The sequence below is a fragment of the Antechinus flavipes genome, chromosome 3 (assembly GCF_016432865.1).
Source record: "Antechinus flavipes isolate AdamAnt ecotype Samford, QLD, Australia chromosome 3, AdamAnt_v2, whole genome shotgun sequence".
Lineage (NCBI taxonomy): Eukaryota > Metazoa > Chordata > Mammalia > Dasyuromorphia > Dasyuridae > Antechinus > Antechinus flavipes.
The window spans coordinates 351,148,615-351,168,538 of NC_067400.1; the positions used below are offsets into that span (position 1 = coordinate 351,148,615).

The following is a 19,924-nucleotide window of genomic DNA, read 5'->3' on the forward strand; positions in this document are numbered from 1 at the left end:
CTCCTTATTAAGTGAGTGTTTTAAGGACAGAGCATCTCTGGTAAATTGATATTTTCCCATTTTTTTCTGGGGGGAGAGGGACTGGTGGAAAGAAAAGTCCTGACATGCTTTATAACCTGTTTTTTCATGCCTAGTTATCCTCTAAAGCTAGAGTTCTTGACTTGGTAGCCACAGACCCATTTATCTGTGGATAAATTCCAAGAACTTGGATGGGAAAAATCATCTTTATTTTTATTAATTTTTTATTTCACTTGAAAACATTATTCTGACTAGAGGTCCATTGGCTCCATGATGCAAATAAGGTTAAAAAAAATTCCTGTCCTAAAGGAAAATAAGGCCTCAAGGCTAATGTTTAAGCCTTTTATTTCTTCAAGGACAGATAGATCTTTCAGATTGTGTCCATATTTATCTTTGATTTACCTTAAACAATCACATCAATTTAACTTTGACTATCAGGCCATTTTGATGGTGGAATTTCTGGGCAATCAAAAAGTGGGGGAGTCGATTTTGAGACAGACAACTTCACAGTACCCTTCCTATCATGACACGCAGCCTGCCACCTAACCTGTCTATCCATAGGCCTTGCCCTGCTTTCCATATAACCATGCAAAAGAAAAGGAAGCAACTGGCAGTTGGGACAGTTTGAGGGACTTGCATCAATTCATTTTCTATGATCATCTGTGGTCTAGGAGAAGGGAATTCGTTTGATTTTTTAGTGTTGGCTCCAATCAAAGAAAACACAATCAGTGAGCTTTTCTTTTTCCTTTTTCTTAAGGATCTTGCCAGAGGGAACAGAGAAATGATACAGAGTGAAACCATCCACACTTGGATACACATGTGTATTCAACATAGGATATCTTGTGAATGAAGCTAATCATTTAATTAAGGATTGACAATCAGATTACAGTTTGAGCTTCAAGGAATTTGGGGACAATATGGGATGTTCTCTATAGGAATCAGCTGCATGATACCCCAGCATCTTCATTGTGGTTACAGTTATGAACGCCCCAGGAACTTTTTGGGCAATCCCAGATGGTGTTTTCAGACCCCGCGCATTCAACATCATCCAACCAAATTTTTCCAGAACCTTTCAAATGACAACAATGAAAAGGATAATTAAATCATGGGCTTCCAATTTGGACAAAACAATCTATAAAAACATTATCCACAAAGGCAGGACTATTCAAGAAATCTAAAATTTGGGGTTCTTTTAAAAGGTTTGGTGCAAGTCTTGGGGTTTGCTTAATATTCATTTAACTGTTAAATCCTATGAACTTTAATTTCAAATTGTCTCCCATCTCTCTTTCCCTTACCATTGCAATGACCTTTGCCTAGGACCTTGACATTATATATTGACAACTATGGAAGGCTTTTATTTGGTCTTCTTGGTTCTAACTTTCCCCACTGTCATTTAGCTTTTCAGTATTCCTTTAAATTTCATATCCTTTTCTGGGTTTGTGTTGCTATACTCTTTTCCCTTACTTCCTCCCCAATGCTTTCTTGCCACTTGTGGAAAAAGCACCTGTGCTTAGAGGCTCAGCTTAGGTTCTTTGCTGTTTAGATGCTTTTCAGTCATGTTTAACATTTTGTGACCCCATTTGGGGTTTTCTTGATAAAGATACTTGGCAAAGTTGTTCACCATTTCTCTCTCCAACTCATTTTACAGGGGAGGAAACTGAGGCAAATAGGGTTAAGTAACTTGCTTAGTGAGTATCTAGGGCCAGATTTAAACTCAGGAAGATGAGTCTTCCTGACTCTAAGCTCAGCACTCTATTCACTGCATCACCTTGAAGCCATTTAGATTCTAGCTCCTCCATAAAATCTTCTCAGAGCATGTTAGACCATAGTGATTTCTCCTTTCAGAAACCCTTTCCATGTCTTCTCCAGGGGTCCAGAACCCTTATGCTATATTCTGACTGTTCAAAGGTACCTCCTTGCATCAGTTCACTTAACTCTGCCCTCCTTTTAAGACTCCCAGAACTTACACAGTCCACCATGAGTGGTTAGAGGTTGAAAAGAAAGTCATTTGGTTAGCTGATTAAAATAATTTAAACTTGTATGTGTGTGTTGGTTGGTCTTATCTCTGATGGTATTGGGTTTAAGAAGATCTTATATCTCAAAGGAAATTTTTAAGTAATGAGATATTGGGGAAAATTCTTTTGAACCAAAGGTTTCTAAGTGTCTGGCTTTTAATTTAGGAAAATTGTATTGAAATTAGTAATGAATCTTTCAAATAAGTGTCTGAGGAACATGGGCTCATTTGTTTATTTTCAGTTTGTTACTTACCTGGTGCCGCAGAGAATACTCTTCCTGACCTGTAGCCCATCATAACACAGAAGACAGTGGCATCTCTGTCATCCCAGGAGTCATCACAGATAGTGCCCCAAATACCACCATAGAAAATTTCTGCACGGCCTCTATACCTGTCGCCAACAATTCTAACATTGGAGGCTTGGCCTGTGGGGGGAAGTAGAAAAGATTCACAAGGAGCATGTGAGGAAATCACTGTTCTGTCCCACAGCAACACCAATGGGGCCAAGGGACAAAAGTCCAGCTACTGTGTATCATGATATCACTACAATTTCACTGACACCTATTGCTCCTTACACATGGATTCTGAGATATTGAACACCGACTCCTCAGATTTGCAACTCTTGCTAATAAGATCCTCTTTGCCATTTTCCTAGCCTTTTGAATTTGACATCCTTATGACATCTGACCCAGAGTGCCTTCTGCTTTACTTTGATCATGACTAGGATCATAGATCTCTTTCTCTTGGAGAGTTCTCACTTTCTGACTCTATTCATTGCTCTTAATTAGCAATATATTTTTGTTCTATCCACTTGAATTTAAGAATCATATTATATAACTTTCTAAATTAATAGTACTACTTTAAAATAGTGGGGGCCTTAAATAAATAATTATTTTAATAGAAATTAGCTGGATTATATGTTCTTCATGATTCAGTGACCACTGCCTGGAATCAGGTACTATTCTTCCTTCCCTCCCCTTTTCTTTCTTCCCTCTTTTCTTCTCCCCCATTCTGTTTTTCTTCTTATCCCTTCCCTTCCCTTCTCTTCCTTTCCCTTCCCTTCCCTTCCCTTCCCTTCCCTTCCCTTCCCTTCTCTTCCCTTCCCTTCCCTTCCTTCCCTTCCCTTCCCTTCCTTTCCCTTCTTCTTCCCTTCTCTTTCCCTTCTCCTTCTCTTCTCTTTCCCTTCGCCTTCCCTTTCTTTCCCAAAATAAATCTCAAGGCCTTTATGCCTTAATGGTTTCTCTAATGAAACCCATAAAAAAGTGACCAAGTTTCTTCAGTTGAGCCTTTGAGGCATACTTTGCTAGAAACAGATAATGGTGCATGGCTGAACTTTGGGGACCCCAGGGCCACTTCCAGGTCATGTTAAACCATTAAAAGAAGATTTTGGAATTCTCTTCCCTAAAGGATAAATTAAGATAAAAATGGGCAATACCTGATTCTCCTTTGATCCCTTGTGGTCCAGGCTGACCTGTGATGAAAAGAAATGAGTCATTATGAGTACAGACCAGTTTGCAGCTCCTTTTTTTCCCTTCAGGGATAACTAGTGGGGGGTATATAAGGACTTGAGAGATGGAGAAGAGATCATGTTCTCCCTTGTTCTGTCCAGAGATCTATCAGTAGAATTGAATTAAATTGAAATGAGCTATAGGAATTTATTCATTTTGCTTTGGAAAGGCTTTCCAGCTTATGCTTTTATTCATGAGCAAAAAAAAAAAATGGGCTTAATCTTCAGACAAAAGGATTTAGTTTAGATCTGAGAAAGAACTTTCTGTAGTGAGGGTTTATAAGAAAGTATTATAGAATCTTTACTAGAGGACATTGATTGATATTAAGATGGATCCACTCTCCCTAGAGACTAGGAGGATCCCTTAGGAAGAATGCTATGATCTCTATCCCTAAATGTAAATCCAACTCCTTGAAAACTTAAAATCATACTCCACAAAAAATCAAACCAAGCCAAACCAAACCAGAACCCTGCCTTACCTTGCTGTCCTTTTTCTCCTTTGGTGCCTTTTAAGCCAGGTTCACCTTTATTTCCCATACTTCCTTGTGCTCCTTTTTGACCTGGAGGACCTACAGTAGAGAAAAGAGGTAAGTGGTTCCTATCACAGATGCATACCTGTGTGCATGCATGTGTGTGTGTGTGTGTGTGTGTGTGTGTGTGTGTGTGTGTGTGTGTGTTTCAGTTTTAGTTTCCATTAACATTATTTAGTACCACTAAAATTGGTATTGCCTCCTTACCCAAATCTGTGATGAACAGAAATTGGGAAACAGACCCAAGAAAAATCAGACACACAGTTGAAAAGAAATTATAAACTGTTCCTCTTTTCATAATCTTTTTGATTCAATTTTCACTGAATCCTGAAGGCTATAATAATCTGTCAATTAAATTATTTCAACTGAAAAAGCATCAGTTAAACTGGTTTTATTCATGTAGCTCAAACTAGTCTGTTTGACTGGTAGTCAATTGATAGAAATACTCCAACCTCTGATTTTGAGATTATACAAGCCCAAACACCAGGATAAATTCTGTAAATCATCTGGATGTTCTGTCTCTCTGACTATATCCAGCTATTTTGGCATCCTAGATGTTTGGCTTTGTGTAGAAGCCCTAGTCTGAGTATGTTGTTTTTGGGAAAGATGGAAGACAGATGCTGAACCTGAACTCAAGAAGACTTGGACTGAAATCTTATCTTAGACATGAGCTGTGGGTCCCTGCCAAAATCATTTTAATTTCTCTGAACCTCAGTTTCCCCATTTGTAAAATGAGGCAGTTAGAGTGGAGGACCTTTAGGGTACATTCTAGCTCAAATAAAAAAAATTCTATGATCCTGGCCTGGTGAGAGCAGATAAGGTAGTGCAAATTGTTTGGAACATAAAGACCTTTCAGATCTGTGATTTTACAGTCTCTTTCACAATTGATGAACACAATTATTTTATTTTATCCAGATTAATATATTTGTACATATATATTTCCCATGAACACTTTCCATCCTACCCCCACCCCAATTTGGGATATAGTTTACATTATTTTCTCCATTTTTTATAAAAGGAAACCAGGATCCCCAAAGCTCATTGACTTTTCTGAGATCACATCATACTTGGGCTATTCTAAGAACCAGAAGCCCTGGTTTTCCTTATGGTCCTTCAAGTCCATTACAACTTTGGGAAGGGGGGAAGAGAGAAGTCACAGAGTCACAGAGTCCTGCCATTTGAATGCCCAGCCTTTATTCATCTCTTTAAGAAATTAAAATCAAATAAGTACTCTACCTGAAACTCCTGCTTCTCCTTTTGTTCCCTTTTGTCCTTGATGCCCTAAGAGAAAAACAAAAAAGAAAAAAAAGAGGGGAGAAAATAATAAAATTTAGATATTAGACACTTTTCATCTTAAGACACTTTCTATTTTTTGTCTGATTAATTCAGGAGGGAAGATACACTGGTTTCCTAGAATTTTTAAAAGGCCCCTTCACTTACATAAATGGAGACAGGATTGCAGATGAATAGTAGACTGTGCCTTCATGTCCAACAGAACCAAATGGGACTATAAACCTTGATTCTTTAGGCCTCATGCTCCCTGCCTGAGACTGCTATATAGAAATTTAACAAAATTGTTTGATGTCTCCTATGTATAGAACATTCTTGTGGCTAGACATATGGGGAGCCACAAAGTTCAGAAATATAGGCATGCTTCCTGCCCTTGAAGAGTCAACAGTCTACAGTGGTTCTCAAACTCTTTTTCTCAGTATCTTTATGGTATTAACAACTATTGAGAATATGTCCAAAGAGTTTTTGTTTATATGGGTTACATAATAGGTATTTATCACAAATAGAAAAAAAAACTAATTTTGAATTTGTAGACCCTCTGAAAGGCTTTCAGAGACCCTCCAGGATTCACTGCACCACACTTTGAGAACCACTGGTCTAGTAAGTACACATAGCTATAAAATATAAGCTTTTTGATACAGTATCTGTTTTATTTTTGGCTTTGAAATACTCATTGAGCACATAATAGCTATAGGTACAATAATATCTGAATGCATTGGAGAAGTACAAAAAGAAAGTCTGAAGAAGAAGCTTATTATGAAAGGGGGGGGGTATAGAATTTAGGAAAGTCTTCAAAGATGAGCCAGAATTTGAATTGGGCTTTAAACGATAGAGTAGGCATTCAACAGACAAAAATGAGAAGTGAGGACTGGTCAAACAGAAAAGGATTGAACAAACAGCTTGGAGGGAGGAAAACAGTATATGTTCTGAGGACAGAGAGTAGAAATTGATAGGTAAAGCTGAATTGAAATAGTACATAATTTACCATCTCATTCATGGAGAATGAAAGCATTGAGTCCCAAGATATACTTTTAAGAAATGAGGTAATTGGGTAGAAGTGACTTTTCCAGAGTCATGCAACTAAGTGTCAAGAGACTGAGAGCAGATTTGAAGTCCTTGAAGATCTCAAGTCCTTTAGTTGCTGGTGCTCTATCCACTGAGCCACCAATCTGCCTCACAAAACATTTTTTTGATAGGAGTTGACATAGGGGACTCAATTGTGATGGGGCATCCATTAGGAACTTTGGGTACATTGTATATTGTAGGAGCACAACAAGTTTGATTATTTTGGGGAATCTGTGTGTCATATCAGGACTAAAGTCAGGAAGACAGTATAGTTTTTAACAGAGTATAGCAATTGTTTACTTGTAGTTCTGTGAAGAATAATAATTATACATTAGGAATTATAATTGCATATAAATATAATCTTAAATTATATTTAAAAACATACATAAAAATATTGACAGAGGCTTGATCCCTATTGTGAGATGAAATTTACACATATATTGTCATTTACTAACATTCAAACTGGTAATAAAGTTTGGAGGCTTTCGTTCAAGCAAATTATTAGAATTCATCATATAAAAATGCAAAATAACTAGTTATAGAATGAGATTTTGCCATTCAAATGAGTGAAGTTTTTTTTTTTCAATAAATATCTGCTTTAATGGGTTACAGTACAGATAATTATACTTTATGTGAATTGAGACCTTCCAGGTAGAGTTTGTCATTTCTCTTTCCAATCACAGCCATAAGACATTTAGATAAAAACTTTTGGTTTTAATATAGATCCTGGGAATATTTCTGCAGACACAATTTTTTTGAGCAGCATTTTGTTTGATAGTTATTATTGAGATGGCATAGTATATTGGAAAGAGTATTGAACCTGGATTCAAATGCCAACTTAATGTCATAAAATCATAGGTCTAGATTTGAAAGGGGCCCAAGAGGCCATCAGATTTATTTTTCAAATGAGGAAACTTTACCATTGAATGATTTTTTAAAGTCACACAGGTAGCATCAGAGGGAATTTCTGAAACCAGTTCTTCTAACTCTAGAATCAGTACTCTTGATATTTAGTTATTTGCTATCTACGTGACTTTAGTCATGTTACATTTTGAATGGGCCTCAATTTTCTCATCTTTAAAATGGGAGGAGTTGAAATAGATGGCTTTTAAGATTTTTTTCCTAGCTTTAGATCTTTGACTCCATGATCTTAACATTCTCCCTAAGGAAGAATTTTATACATGTATATATGTATGTACACATACATATATATATATATATATATATATATATATATATAATATATACTTACATACATACATACACATAAATGACACATATATTCCTTATATTTTTAGGATAAGTGCACTAGAATGCCTTTGTTTTTTTCTGGGACATCTATAAATTATATTCTACTGAGAGATTATTTTTTATAAAATGAGTTCCCATCTGGGAACTTGGCCTGAGTTAATCAAAACTGGACAAACACCACAGTCCCTTTGATTTGGGGAATACCAACATCCTGACACTAAAAAATATGTCTATAAATATAACCAGGAAAAGATCCCTGCATTGCAATATCTAACCTCTAGTACTACCTTAATAAGATGCTGCCAGCCTACTGAACGGTGGGAAGACCCCTCAGAAATACGTCTCTGATAAGAGGCTGTAGTTTAAAAATATTTGAATTGTTTTGGACACATTACAGGAATGTTATATTTAGATTTATGCACATTTTAATTGCTGTATACCTAAAATTGGAAAATGTAATATTATATTTATTCTGGCTGTCAGAATTAGGAGCTATATTGGACAAGTTAGGATTGAATCAACCTATTTGAGGTGGCCTGGTTAATTGCAAATGAAATTCATGAAGTATGAACCAAAAGCTAGGGAAATATCTGAAATATCTACCTGTGACAAAAGTAGAAGAAGAGTTCTTCTGGTGGGCTTTAAAAGATAAAGAGAAATTTCATACTTGAAAAGGAGAAAGGAGGATATTCTGACAACAGTGTTAAGCAAAAACATGGAAGTATGACAAGACCGTGTGTGTGTGTGTGTGTGTGTGTGCACGCGCGTGCGCATGTGTGCATGTGTGTTTGATGGGATATTGAGGGAGATAAAGTAGACAAAGATTTAATCAATTCAGCTAAAAGCACAAAATAATGAGGGAAGAAATATGAAATAAAGCTGAAAAGGTAGAATCATACCATGTTGTGGAAGGCTTTGGATGTCAGACAGAGAAGTTTGAATTTAATTTGGCAGTTGCTAGCTAGACACACTGAAGATATTTGCATAGAGGAGTGACCTCTAGGTGAAGAAGCAGAGAATGGGTGGTGATGCTGAGAAGTGATGAAAAAATGAGAATTAAGGAAGACTCTTGCCATAAGGCTGCCATCTTTATAGGGAAGAAGATTGACTAACTGCTTAATTGTCAAAATCAAAAGTGTTTCATAAATCTTTTTCACACAACTAGTAAAGAAACTGGTTCTCTGGTTAGATGGCTGACACTGACTTTCCTAATCTGCCTTATTATCCACAAGAGGAGCTTAATCAATATTTGTTAAATGAGTCAATTGTGACTAACTATCCAAATGTGTACTATAACTCTCTGAGTGGAGGATATTGCCTAAGGAATAAATTGAACAAAACTAAGTCCTCTGATAATCTGAAGAGAGCTTAATTGAAAAACTAGAGAGTTTGCTTGCGTTTTTAAAAGAAAATTCTTTTTAAATAGGAGAAAGGTCAGAGATGAAGACAGGTTATGATGACCTAAGATGCTAATGATACAGCCTGCCAGAAGTGCTTGTGACCTGGCCAATGTGTTGATTTGTTTTGCTTAACTGTATTTTTTTGTTACAATGGAAATATCTACTCTGTGTGTGTATATATGTGTAATGGGGGGAGACTGATTTATTCAGAGATGACATTGATATAAAGAAGGTAAAACATTTTAGTATATGATATAATGCATATGCCATTTTAAAAATGTAAGATTTAATTTATATTTTATTATACAAATATATGAGGTATCATAGGGATAGAAAATTTGCTTTGAAGCCAAGAAGACTGGAGTGCAAGCTCTGTCTCAGATACATACTTGGTTGTGGCTATGACTATAGGCAAGTCATATTTTATGCATATCTTATGTACATGTACATGCACACATGTATATACACATTAATATTATATAGCAATACTTACATGATATAGGATACACATATATGGTATGATATGACCACATACATATATACCTACATAGAATCAGACCTCATATTACATGCATACATATACATTCATTTGTATATGTGATTACATATACACATGAATATTCATGTATGTATATACCTGTATATATGTGAGTATATATATTACAAATATATGTGTATGTTTACATATATACACACATACACACACATAATCTTAGGTAAATTTTCTATCCTTTCCATATAGGTCTCTGTGTGTGCTTTTTGTTTGGATATATTTATTTGTGTACACACACACGTTTAAATAATATATGTGTATGTTAGGTATCAAGGTGGAAAAGATGTCAGACCCTCTAGTCCACAGTCTTGTTCATATTAGGAAAGTAAGGCCCTGGGAATTTGGATGATTTGACCCAGATCATATCAGAGATGGTCCTCTGATTCCACCATGTTACTTCACAACTCTCTTCCCCTACCCCTGGGCTCCAAGGTAAAACATTTAATCAATTATTCCCAACAGATCACAGAAGACATGGAATGGGCATCAGTTATATCAAATCTCATCTCTGTTACTTGTGGTCTTGGACAAGCTGCTTAAACTTCCTTGGATCTCCATTTCTTCATCTTTAATGGGGATATTGGATTAGATGGCCTAAAAAGTCCCCTCTAGCTCTGCATGTGTGATCCTAATGTAACACAGCTAGCTGGAGAAACAAATAGAATGCTGTACTTGGAAGATCTGACACTTACTCAGACACTTCCTAGTTTTGTGATCCTGGGCAAATTACTTTAATCTGCATTTGCCTCAGTTTCCTCATCTGTAAAATGGGAATACTAATAGTTCTTATCTCTCAGGGTTGTTTTGAGAATAAAATTAGATAATATTTGGAAAGTATTTTGCAAATATTAAAGCACTATATAAATGTTACCTATCCTCCTCCTCTTCTTCCTTTTCCTTTTCTCCTCCTCATTGTCATTGTCATTGTTGTTAGTTAATATTCTCTTAAATTGACTACCTCTTCATATGGAGCAGGTTACTCTTAAAAAGGGCAGTAAATAATACTTTTGTGTAAAGAAAAAGAATTATATCGATTGGTCAAGAATATAAGATATTGTCTCTGTTTTTGATAAATATTTCATTTAATAAATATTATTAAAATATGTATATGAAGAAACAGTTTTCAGATGTTATTTGAGCCATTTCACATAGACAATGACTTGTGCCAAAAATATAGACTTAAATCATCTTACAAAAAGATATAATAATGAATTCTGTTTGTAATGTTTGTGTTTGTAAGTGAATAATGTTTGTAACTGAATAGGTTAATGGTTCAAAGGAGCAGAGAAAAAATGTTTTTATTCAAAATGGGAATAACATGAATATGAAGAAATTAATTTCAAGGACACAAAACGAAATTTGAAGACCATGTTGAGAAATTTGTGTTGCAGGGCAATATGGTCCTGGAAGATTTAGGCAACAGGAGGCAGAAACTGGGTTGTTAACAGTGAAGATATTGAAGACCTAAGTAATAGTGTCAACAGGTAGTAAAAAACATATTTATAAAAGTTGTTTGAAAAAATCAGCAACAGGAGTAGTTATCTAAAAAGAGTTAATCATGGGATTTCTGATGGATTGGACAGAAATTCAACCTCATTGGATTAGAACTTCTCAGTGCCATCTAGAGTTTAAGCGAGATAATGCCTCAGAAGTGCTTACTTTATTTTGCAACCCTCTTTCCCTCTGATTTGAAAGAGAAAATGAAAAAGGGGAAAGACAGCTTTGTAAGTGATACATAGGATGAAATCCTGAGATTTAATATGTTAACATGGAATCCTGGTAAATGAAAAGTTGACTAAGTTTTTGTTGAGTTGTTGGTAGTAGGTCTATAAAAGTTTATGCATTATTTTTTGATTTGTCTTTTATCATTCATCCATTTGCTTTAATATATGTGTACCTATGATGTCATTTCCCCCTTTATTGCTAAGTAGATGGTTATAATTAGAATCTACAAGTATCATCTTATGAGTTTCTGTTTTGTGTAAGTAGAAATACATTGATGGGGGCTTGAGTGGTTAATAGGTATTATATATGTCTCCTCAATGGGGTTACCCCAAGACCCTGAGAAAATTTGAGTATAATTTAACAATAGTAGTCCTTATCTAGGAACTTAAACCTGTCAGTATAAAAAGTTGTTGGAGAGAATGAGACAGCCAAAAGAATGAGTGGGTATCTATACAAGAAATGTAAAGCGTTACAGAAAAATGGTTGTATGTGGCCCATATATTAATGGGCATTATACTATTAAATCTTCCATATCTATCTCTCTCTCTATCTCCCTCTAATATATATTATATATAATTTTCCATATATATATATATGGAATATATATAGTACCTATACATGCCTATTATTACATATAATACCTATATGTATGATGGTAGGTAGAGAGATAGAAAAATAGACACAGACAGACAGACACCTGATAGATCGATAGATAGATAATGAAAGAGCCTGTAACTAAGAGTAAGTAGACCAGAAAACAAATTTGAAAAGTAGCTGAGTCTAAGAGCTTGGATGCAAAGGACAAAGAGAAACTGAATAAAAATGTTTGGGTTCCTAGGGATAAATGGATATCTGTCACAACTGTAGCTGAAGAGACAAAACATTTCACTGGAGAACAAAAGAGAATATGCAGCCGGGTGGGAAGAGACTTGGTTCCACCAGAATCCCATGAGTTGGACTTTATGTGTGAGAAAATATGGTGTGAGAAGTAGAATGACATAAGAGAAATGACTTGCCAAAGATTGTCTAGTAAGAGGCAAAGCCTCTATATAAGACATTTGCCTTCAAGTCTAGCATGCTTTTCATAGCCCATTCTGCATTGGGCTTCCCTACACCAGAGGAATGGGGTTTACAATACTTGTTACAATACCTTCTGTCCAGAGAGCAAAAATAATGAAGATTCACACATATGTAAGCATATAAAATTACTCTTTCCACATTATAGGGGTTAGGGGTATGACGTCCCCCATAATCTGAAAAATTCATGTAAATTTTTTGATTTTTTCTTTGTATCAGAAAACAAGTATGAATTATTATGGCATTAAAATATGATACTAATACAATATATATACATATGGGTGTATATATAATGTACCTTTTTGATTTTTCTAAACTTGCTGTGTCATTTGCTGGCCTTCCTGTGTTAACTGTGGCTTCCACAAAGCACCCTCAAATTCTCATTTAATTTCTTATTCACACACACACATACACAAATACTTAAGTACTCTATGAAATTTGAATTTTATGGCCAACTTCTTGAAATTCAAGTTTGAATTCCTGGTATCATGAGAAAGAAATAAACTTTATCATTACTATAGAAACTACCTATAGACCTTGCTCACCTCAGTAAAGTAGGAGAAGGCAAAAAATGATCTATTCATGTTCTCTGTACATTTAAGAAAATTTTCTGATTGTAAACTGGGATTCTTGTTGAGCAATCCCCTGCGGTAGCAGATCTCAAACTATGAATTAGCAATTAGGGAGTAAAGAAGTAACTATCCTTAGAAATTGGGTCAGGCACGTAGTCCAATGATCATTGGCTCCAGGGTGAGTCTGTCATTCTAAGTCTGCCAATGAGGAGGGCTCAAAGTGAGTTCCACCAGGGAGTATGAGGAAAGAGCAAGAATAAAAGTTCAGTCTGGAAGAAGATCCTTTGTTCAATGCTCAACTTTGGCAAGGATTAAACAATCTTAGATTTAGAGTTGGAAAGTACTTTAGCAATAATTCAGTAGAAAAATTCTAATACATACATATATACACACATATGTATACACACACACACAGACACACACACATATATATATAGAGAGAGAGAAAGAGAGAGATAAATTTCTTAGAAGATGGACAGCTGCAGGAGAGAAAGAAATAGGTGACAAGCACATATGGAATCAAAGCTTAAAGGCAAGAGAGAAATCTTTAGGGGTTAGAGAGAGAAAGCTCTTTTCAAAGAAAGAAATAGATTACCAATGGGTCATAGGATCATAGATTTAGATCACAGAAGAGACTTAGTCCAAGCCCACATTTTACAGATAAGAAAACAGATACCCAGAGAGGTTAATTATGCAACTTTCCTAAGACACAAAAATAGTAAGTGTCCAAGCTGACATTTGAACCCAGACATTGATTCCAGATTGATTCATTGGGCAATGCTACCTCTTTAGTCAGTAAAAAAGGTAAGGAAGAGGACAGTCCTGAAACCCAGTAGAATGACTTGTCCCGAGCAGGGAGTAAGATAAGGTAAAAAAAAAAAAAAAAAAAAAAAAAAAAAAGGATGCATGCCTATGGGGAGCTTGGGGATCCCACAATCAGGACTAAAGGTTGAGGGAGTAGATTTTGGAAGGACTGAGGCATTTTGCAACCTTACCAAACTAAATCCATCAATTAGAAACTTAGAGTTTGATCTAGCAGACAGATGAGACAGTATTAGACCTGTTGACTAAGAGCAAGAGCTGGGGAAAGGGGACCAACTCTGTCAGTTAGGGGATCACTATATGTAGAGAGCAGAACTCTGGAAAAATATACTTGAAACAAGGATATTTACAGCAGGGTGTTTACTAAGTGTGATTGATGAGATGATGGTTCTCTATTCCCATATACTTAGTACTTAGTATGGTGATGTAATGGTTCTCTAATTCACACATACTTAGTGTGTTATAATGATATAATCATACTGAGGTATTTAAGGGTTGAGAGGACTGGAAATAGAGATATTCCATCTTTGATTAGCCTTGTGGTGGCTCTCCTGCCTTCATCACTTCTTCACCTAAAGACCAAGGCCCATCCTGAGATCCTCCAGAAAGCTAGTCTGGATATTAATACTATTGAAGAGGGAGATTTTATTCCAATTACGTTTGTATATGAGCTCAGTAGTCAATGAGAAGACTTTTTATAAACTTTCCCTCTTCATTTAGTAGTAAAAAATTAATTAAAACCACCTAAAAGGAGAATATGGTATTATTTACAGAGAACAGGACAAGAGAAAAGAAAAAAAAAAGCCATCCTGTGTGTGTGTGTGTTTTTTTTTGGGGGGGGATGGAAAAGTTGGAGGTACATGGAGCAGGGTAGAATAGAAAACTCAACGGAAGAAGCAGTGGGAGTGAAAAACCAGAAAGAAATGTCAGCAAGCAAAGCTCTGAAGTTTGCTGGCACAAGAAAAGGATGGGTTTCAGGGTATAGGAAATAGAAATGAAGGTGAAGAGATTATATAAAAAGAAACCAAGGAAATGTAGTCAGGGGAGAAAGAATTTCTTTCTGAAAGAGAGTTTCACTTATCTCCCTAAGCCATGATTATTTTCTCATGAGTTGTCAACAGTCTTGCAGATTATATCAAAAACCACAGCCTAAAAGCTTTAAACACTTTAATGTGTGTCCAGTTGCCCCTCTAGTCTGATGGGTGATTTCCTCTTCTGGTCCATTCTGTGAGAATGGTCCTGCTTACTTACTTTATTCCCTATTCTTCCTATAGTCAACTTCAGTTAACCTCTATTAACTTCAATAACTTCCTGCAGCTGCATAAGATCCCCTTTCTGCTTCTTTCCCCACCTTCTCTTTCTAGTACCATGATAAAATATTAATTTCCTCAAGCAAAACTATATCAACAAGTGTTTTTTGAATATTTCAAACTAGTTCTCTCAGAAATATCTTAAACTCAACACACCTAAAATTAAATTTATTATATTTTTCTCCACCCTAAACATCCTCATCCCTGTCAAAGATATCATCACTATTCTTCCAGTGTCCCAGGTTCCTAATTTTAGTATTATCTTTGACTATCCCTTACCTCACATATTCAATCAGTTGCCAGATCTCACTGTCTCTACCTTCATAAAATCTCTTGAATATGATCCCTATTCTCTAATCTCATAGTCATCATCTTAACTCAGGCCCTTAGTCCAGGGAAAGGTACTAGGTCCTCGAGCCTAGCACATTGTAACTGCTTCCTCATTGGTGTCCTTGCTTCAGACCTCTCACCATTACAGTCTATTTCATACATTGCTGCCAAAAATTTTTTCTTTACATTCAATTCTGATGATATGACTCCCCTAACCAACCAATACCAGTAGTTTCCCATTGCCTCTAAGATAAAATATAAACTTTTCTGTTCATCTTTTAAAGCCCTTCACAAACTGGCCCCAATTATTTTTATATCTTTTTGGATTATACTCCCTCTTTCCCTTTTAGATTCATCCAAAGTGCTCTTCTCTGTCTTCATTCATAACACTTTATCTCCTATCTCCATCTTCTAACTCTATATCCTCGCGCTGGCCATCTCCCAGGCCTGGAATGCACTCTCTCTTTATTCCTAACTCAAAGAACCCATCTCCTTCTTAAAACAGAGCTCAGACATTATTTTCTGCATGAAGCCTTTCCTAATCCACTAACTGCTAGTGCCTTCCTTCCTATAGTCTTTTAACTGCTACAGATCTGAATTGACTTTATATTTTTGCTATACATACTTTTCCGTGTATTTGTTGTCTCCCCCATTAGAATTCAGGTTCATCACAAGTAGGAAATCATTTCAGTTTCTGTACTTGTATTCCAAGCAGGTAGAATAGTGTTTTTCATTAATTAATTAATTCATGATCTTGAATAAGAAGAGATTAGATTAGAAGGTAAGGAGGATTACAGCTGGTCCTTAAAGACACACATAGTCTTTGAGACTAAAGAGTCTTTCCATGCAAGGATGTTATTACTTGGCTACAAGGCATGTACACCCCTACTAACTGCAGTTTCCCAAGAATTTTGCCAGTATCATCAAGGTGCCCTCTAAAGTGATTTCAGGAAGCAGTTTTCTTAAAACATTCTCATAGGAAACTGCACAGTCAATTTGGAAATTACTACATAACAAAAATTAGGTTTTTTTTTTTCCTTCTGTTGAGCAGAAAGAGAAAACAGGTAAGTCAATTGGGAGTTTTTAAAGAAGGGAGGTGGGAAGTACTCAAATGTGTGGATAGAGGAAGTTCTGTGCACTTGATGGAACCCTTGAGGCTTATGGAGGTGAGGATCACCAGGTCACCTTCCTTTTCCTTTAAAGACTAATGCCTCTAATCAAAGGTAAGTAGGCAGTATACAATGGATAGAATGTTAAACCTAGAAACAGAAAAATTTGAGTTCAAATCCAGCCTTGGAGACACTTTAGCTCTGTGACTCTAGGCAAGTCACTTAATTTTTTTTTTTTCCCTCTTCAGTTTCCTCAACTATAAAATGGTAAAAATAATGGACCTACTTCTAAGGGTTGTTATAAGGATCAGATGAGATATTTGTAAAGTTCTTGGAACTAGATACTATATAAATGCTTATATCCCACCTCTTTACCTATGACAATCTTCTGCAAGAGAGATGATGGTTAAATTCGGAGTATAGAATGAGGCACATATCCTTTTGGACATGGTCAGTGTGAGAACTTATTTTGCTTTACTATTCATTTTATTACAAAAGGTTTTTTTTCTTTTCATTTCATTTTTATTGGAGAGATGAAGAGGGGGTGAGATAGATTTTCATTAGTTGAAAAAAAAGTAAATTAAAAATTTTAGAAGTTTTAAAAAGCAAACAAAAAGCTCATCATGTGCCTCTGCTTTTCCTGGGTTCACCAAGTCATTTTTTTTAAAGTAAATTTTGTTTCACAGATAGTTTTCCTTATTGAAATAGTAGGCAAACTGATTGAGCCAAAGGCTCTAGTTTTAATCTTTCTGACAGAGTTTTCATAGTAAGTTAGTAGATTGACAGTATTTTGACCCTCTCTTTGAATTTGGTTGTCATGAATCAATGCCATTCCTTTCCCCTTATTGCTGGTAGATTGACTGAATTTCCGAACCTTCAAAACTGAGGACTTCCCCACCCTCAAAGCTTGCCCCAGAATCAATAGTCACCAAGGTCTGAGATGAATCATTATTGCTACTGGGAAGCTTATAATGATGATATATACAGAGATCAATTATTCCTGTGCCTCAGTGATGAACTTATGGTAACAGAAATAGTAGAAGTATAGAAGACAAATTATTATTCCTTCCATGTCCCAGGGACAAATTCTGTTTTTGGAATTAGAGACAGATAATAAAGCACTTTACATTCATAAACATGTCAAATTATTATCTGTTATAGTTAGGTCAGTCATTGAAGACCCTCTGGAAATGGACAACATCTTTCACCCTCATGTGTCTAAGAACCTGGGTGAGGGGTGGGGAAAGGGACTGAAAGGATAGACAGAAAAGGGATTAAGAGGGAGATAGTTTTGTTTGGTTCTGGCAAATAGGCAGATGTTGCAGTGGCCTGAGCCCCTGAATGTTCTGCCCAGGGATCTGACCTCTTGTGTCCTTTATTACCTGAATCTCCTTTGTTTCCTTTTGCACCTGGTACTCCCATAAGTCCAGATGGTCCTGGAGGTCCTAGAGATCAAATGAAACACAGAGACAGTAAGGAGTAGGTAAAGATACTTTTAGAATTCACCACAAAAATCAAGAGATGGCGCAGCAGAGGGTATATTTGTTGAAGACAGGGACTGACTGGTTTTTGACTTGGTATCCTTAAAGCTAAGTAATTATAAACCCTTACCAGATGCTCATGGAATTGAATTACCTGGTGGTCCAGAAGGACCATTTTTGCCAGGTTCTCCCTTGGCACCAGGAATTCCAGTTGAACCTGGTACTCCAGCGACACCCTTAGCTCCAGGCTGACCTGAAAGTTAAATAAACTTCAAGTTAGTGGTCATTTTAGTGAGATTGTTGGAAAAAACTAAAAGATATCCCCTGTTCTCTTGTCCTTAAAGGTCAAAGATTTGCCCTCCCCATCCCTAAACATCCTAGAACACACTTTTAAACATTTTACTTTAGATAGCTTCAGTTACTATTGGCCACTAGTAAAAGCATCCATTGAGTTTTACGTGCTTTTTTTTTTTTTAAATAAACTACTGGTAGAAAGCTGCTAGGACTTCTGTAGTTGTTAGAGTCCATGCTTTGGATTTCAAAAGCACTATCCTTCTATTGTAGAAAAAAGAGGAGAGTATAATAGACAATATCAATCAGTCTTGCCTCTTTTTTGCCTCTCAGTTGCTCTAGAGAAACTAGATTTCTTTTAGAAACCCAAATGCCTAAAGGAATGCTGAAATAGAAAAGGTTTCTCACACTGACTTTGAGTTGAGGTTCTGTTCAGCAATCAGGATGCTTTGGGGGCTTGATAAATACCACATGTTAGCAGTAGTGGCAAGAATAAAGCTAATACAACTATCATTCCTTCTCCCAGCTCTTACCTGGCTCTCCTTTTGGCCCAGGAGACCCATTCATTCCTGTAATAATAATAAAAAAAGTTTTTCAGGTAATCTTTCCCATGGGGTTACCTTAATGGAAAATGGAGATATCTGATTATGTGACATCTTACCAGTTTTGCCTGGTTCCCCAGCGACACCCTGTAAACCAGGTAATCCTGGAGGTCCTATTATACCTATGTCTCCTTTCTGGCCCATTTCCCCTTTGCTTCCTAGGAAAACAAGAAAATATAAGTTAGACTTAAATAGAGGACAATAATGACATCTGTCACTTTTTGCAATTTCCAATCCATTAATTTATTCATTCAATCAGTATTCATGAAGTACTTAATATGTGCCAGGTACTATGGTAGATTTTGGAAATACAAAGACAGAAATGAAACCATCTCTGTCTTCAAAATGTTTACATTCTATTGGAGGACGGAAGAAACAGAAAATACACAGAGAAGTAAATATTAAATATATCCAGAGATAATATTATCAGAATTTAAACTCCTTGAAGTTTAGGATTATTTATTTCACTTTCATCTTGAGTGCTTAGCACAGTGCTTGTCATATAGGAAGCATTTAAGAAATGCTTGTTGATTGATTACAAAGTATTGTGTATGTTCTTGGGGGTGGAGAGATAGTGGGCCCTAATAATTGGGAAATAAGAAAAAGTTTTGTGTAGGAGGAGTCACTTGAATTGAAATATAAGTAAGCTATGGATTCCCAGAGGTTGCAGTGAGGAAAGAGTGCCCTCTGAGCCATGGGGGATGATCTGTTTAGAAGCAAACACAAAAGGTGAATGTAGGACATAGATGTCTAGAAAAGAAAGTACATGATAACATGATTTAAATCAGGAAAATCACAAGAATCAGACTATGAAGAGATTTAAGTGCCTAACAGAGGAATTCATATTTTATCTCAAAGACAAGAGGAAGTCCCTGTTGCTTCTTGGGCAGAAGTGACATAGTCAGTCCTTTGCTTTAAGAAATAGCATTTTGGGAGTTATGCGGTAATAGATTCAGTAAGGGAAAGAATCTAGGTAG

The 19,924-nt window shown here is 36.1% G+C and overlaps 1 protein-coding gene across 1 annotated transcript in view; it reads right to left on the reverse strand.

Annotated features, from left to right (window-relative positions):
• Positions 1–856: 856 nt before the first annotated feature.
• MARCO (macrophage receptor with collagenous structure) overlaps positions 857–19,924 on the reverse strand; it is a 54,496-nt gene continuing 35,428 nt past the window's right edge. Inside the window, exons 9-17 of the mRNA XM_051985758.1 lie at positions 19,007–19,105; positions 18,879–18,914; positions 18,209–18,307; positions 17,956–18,018; positions 5,306–5,350; positions 4,019–4,108; positions 3,468–3,503; positions 2,287–2,457; positions 857–1,087 (exon numbers count right to left, since the gene is read on the reverse strand). Of these exons, the coding sequence (XP_051841718.1) occupies positions 957–1,087; positions 2,287–2,457; positions 3,468–3,503; positions 4,019–4,108; positions 5,306–5,350; positions 17,956–18,018; positions 18,209–18,307; positions 18,879–18,914; positions 19,007–19,105 (770 nt within the window). The 3' untranslated portion in view covers positions 857–956. The remainder of the gene's footprint in view (positions 1,088–2,286; positions 2,458–3,467; positions 3,504–4,018; positions 4,109–5,305; positions 5,351–17,955; positions 18,019–18,208; positions 18,308–18,878; positions 18,915–19,006; positions 19,106–19,924) is intronic.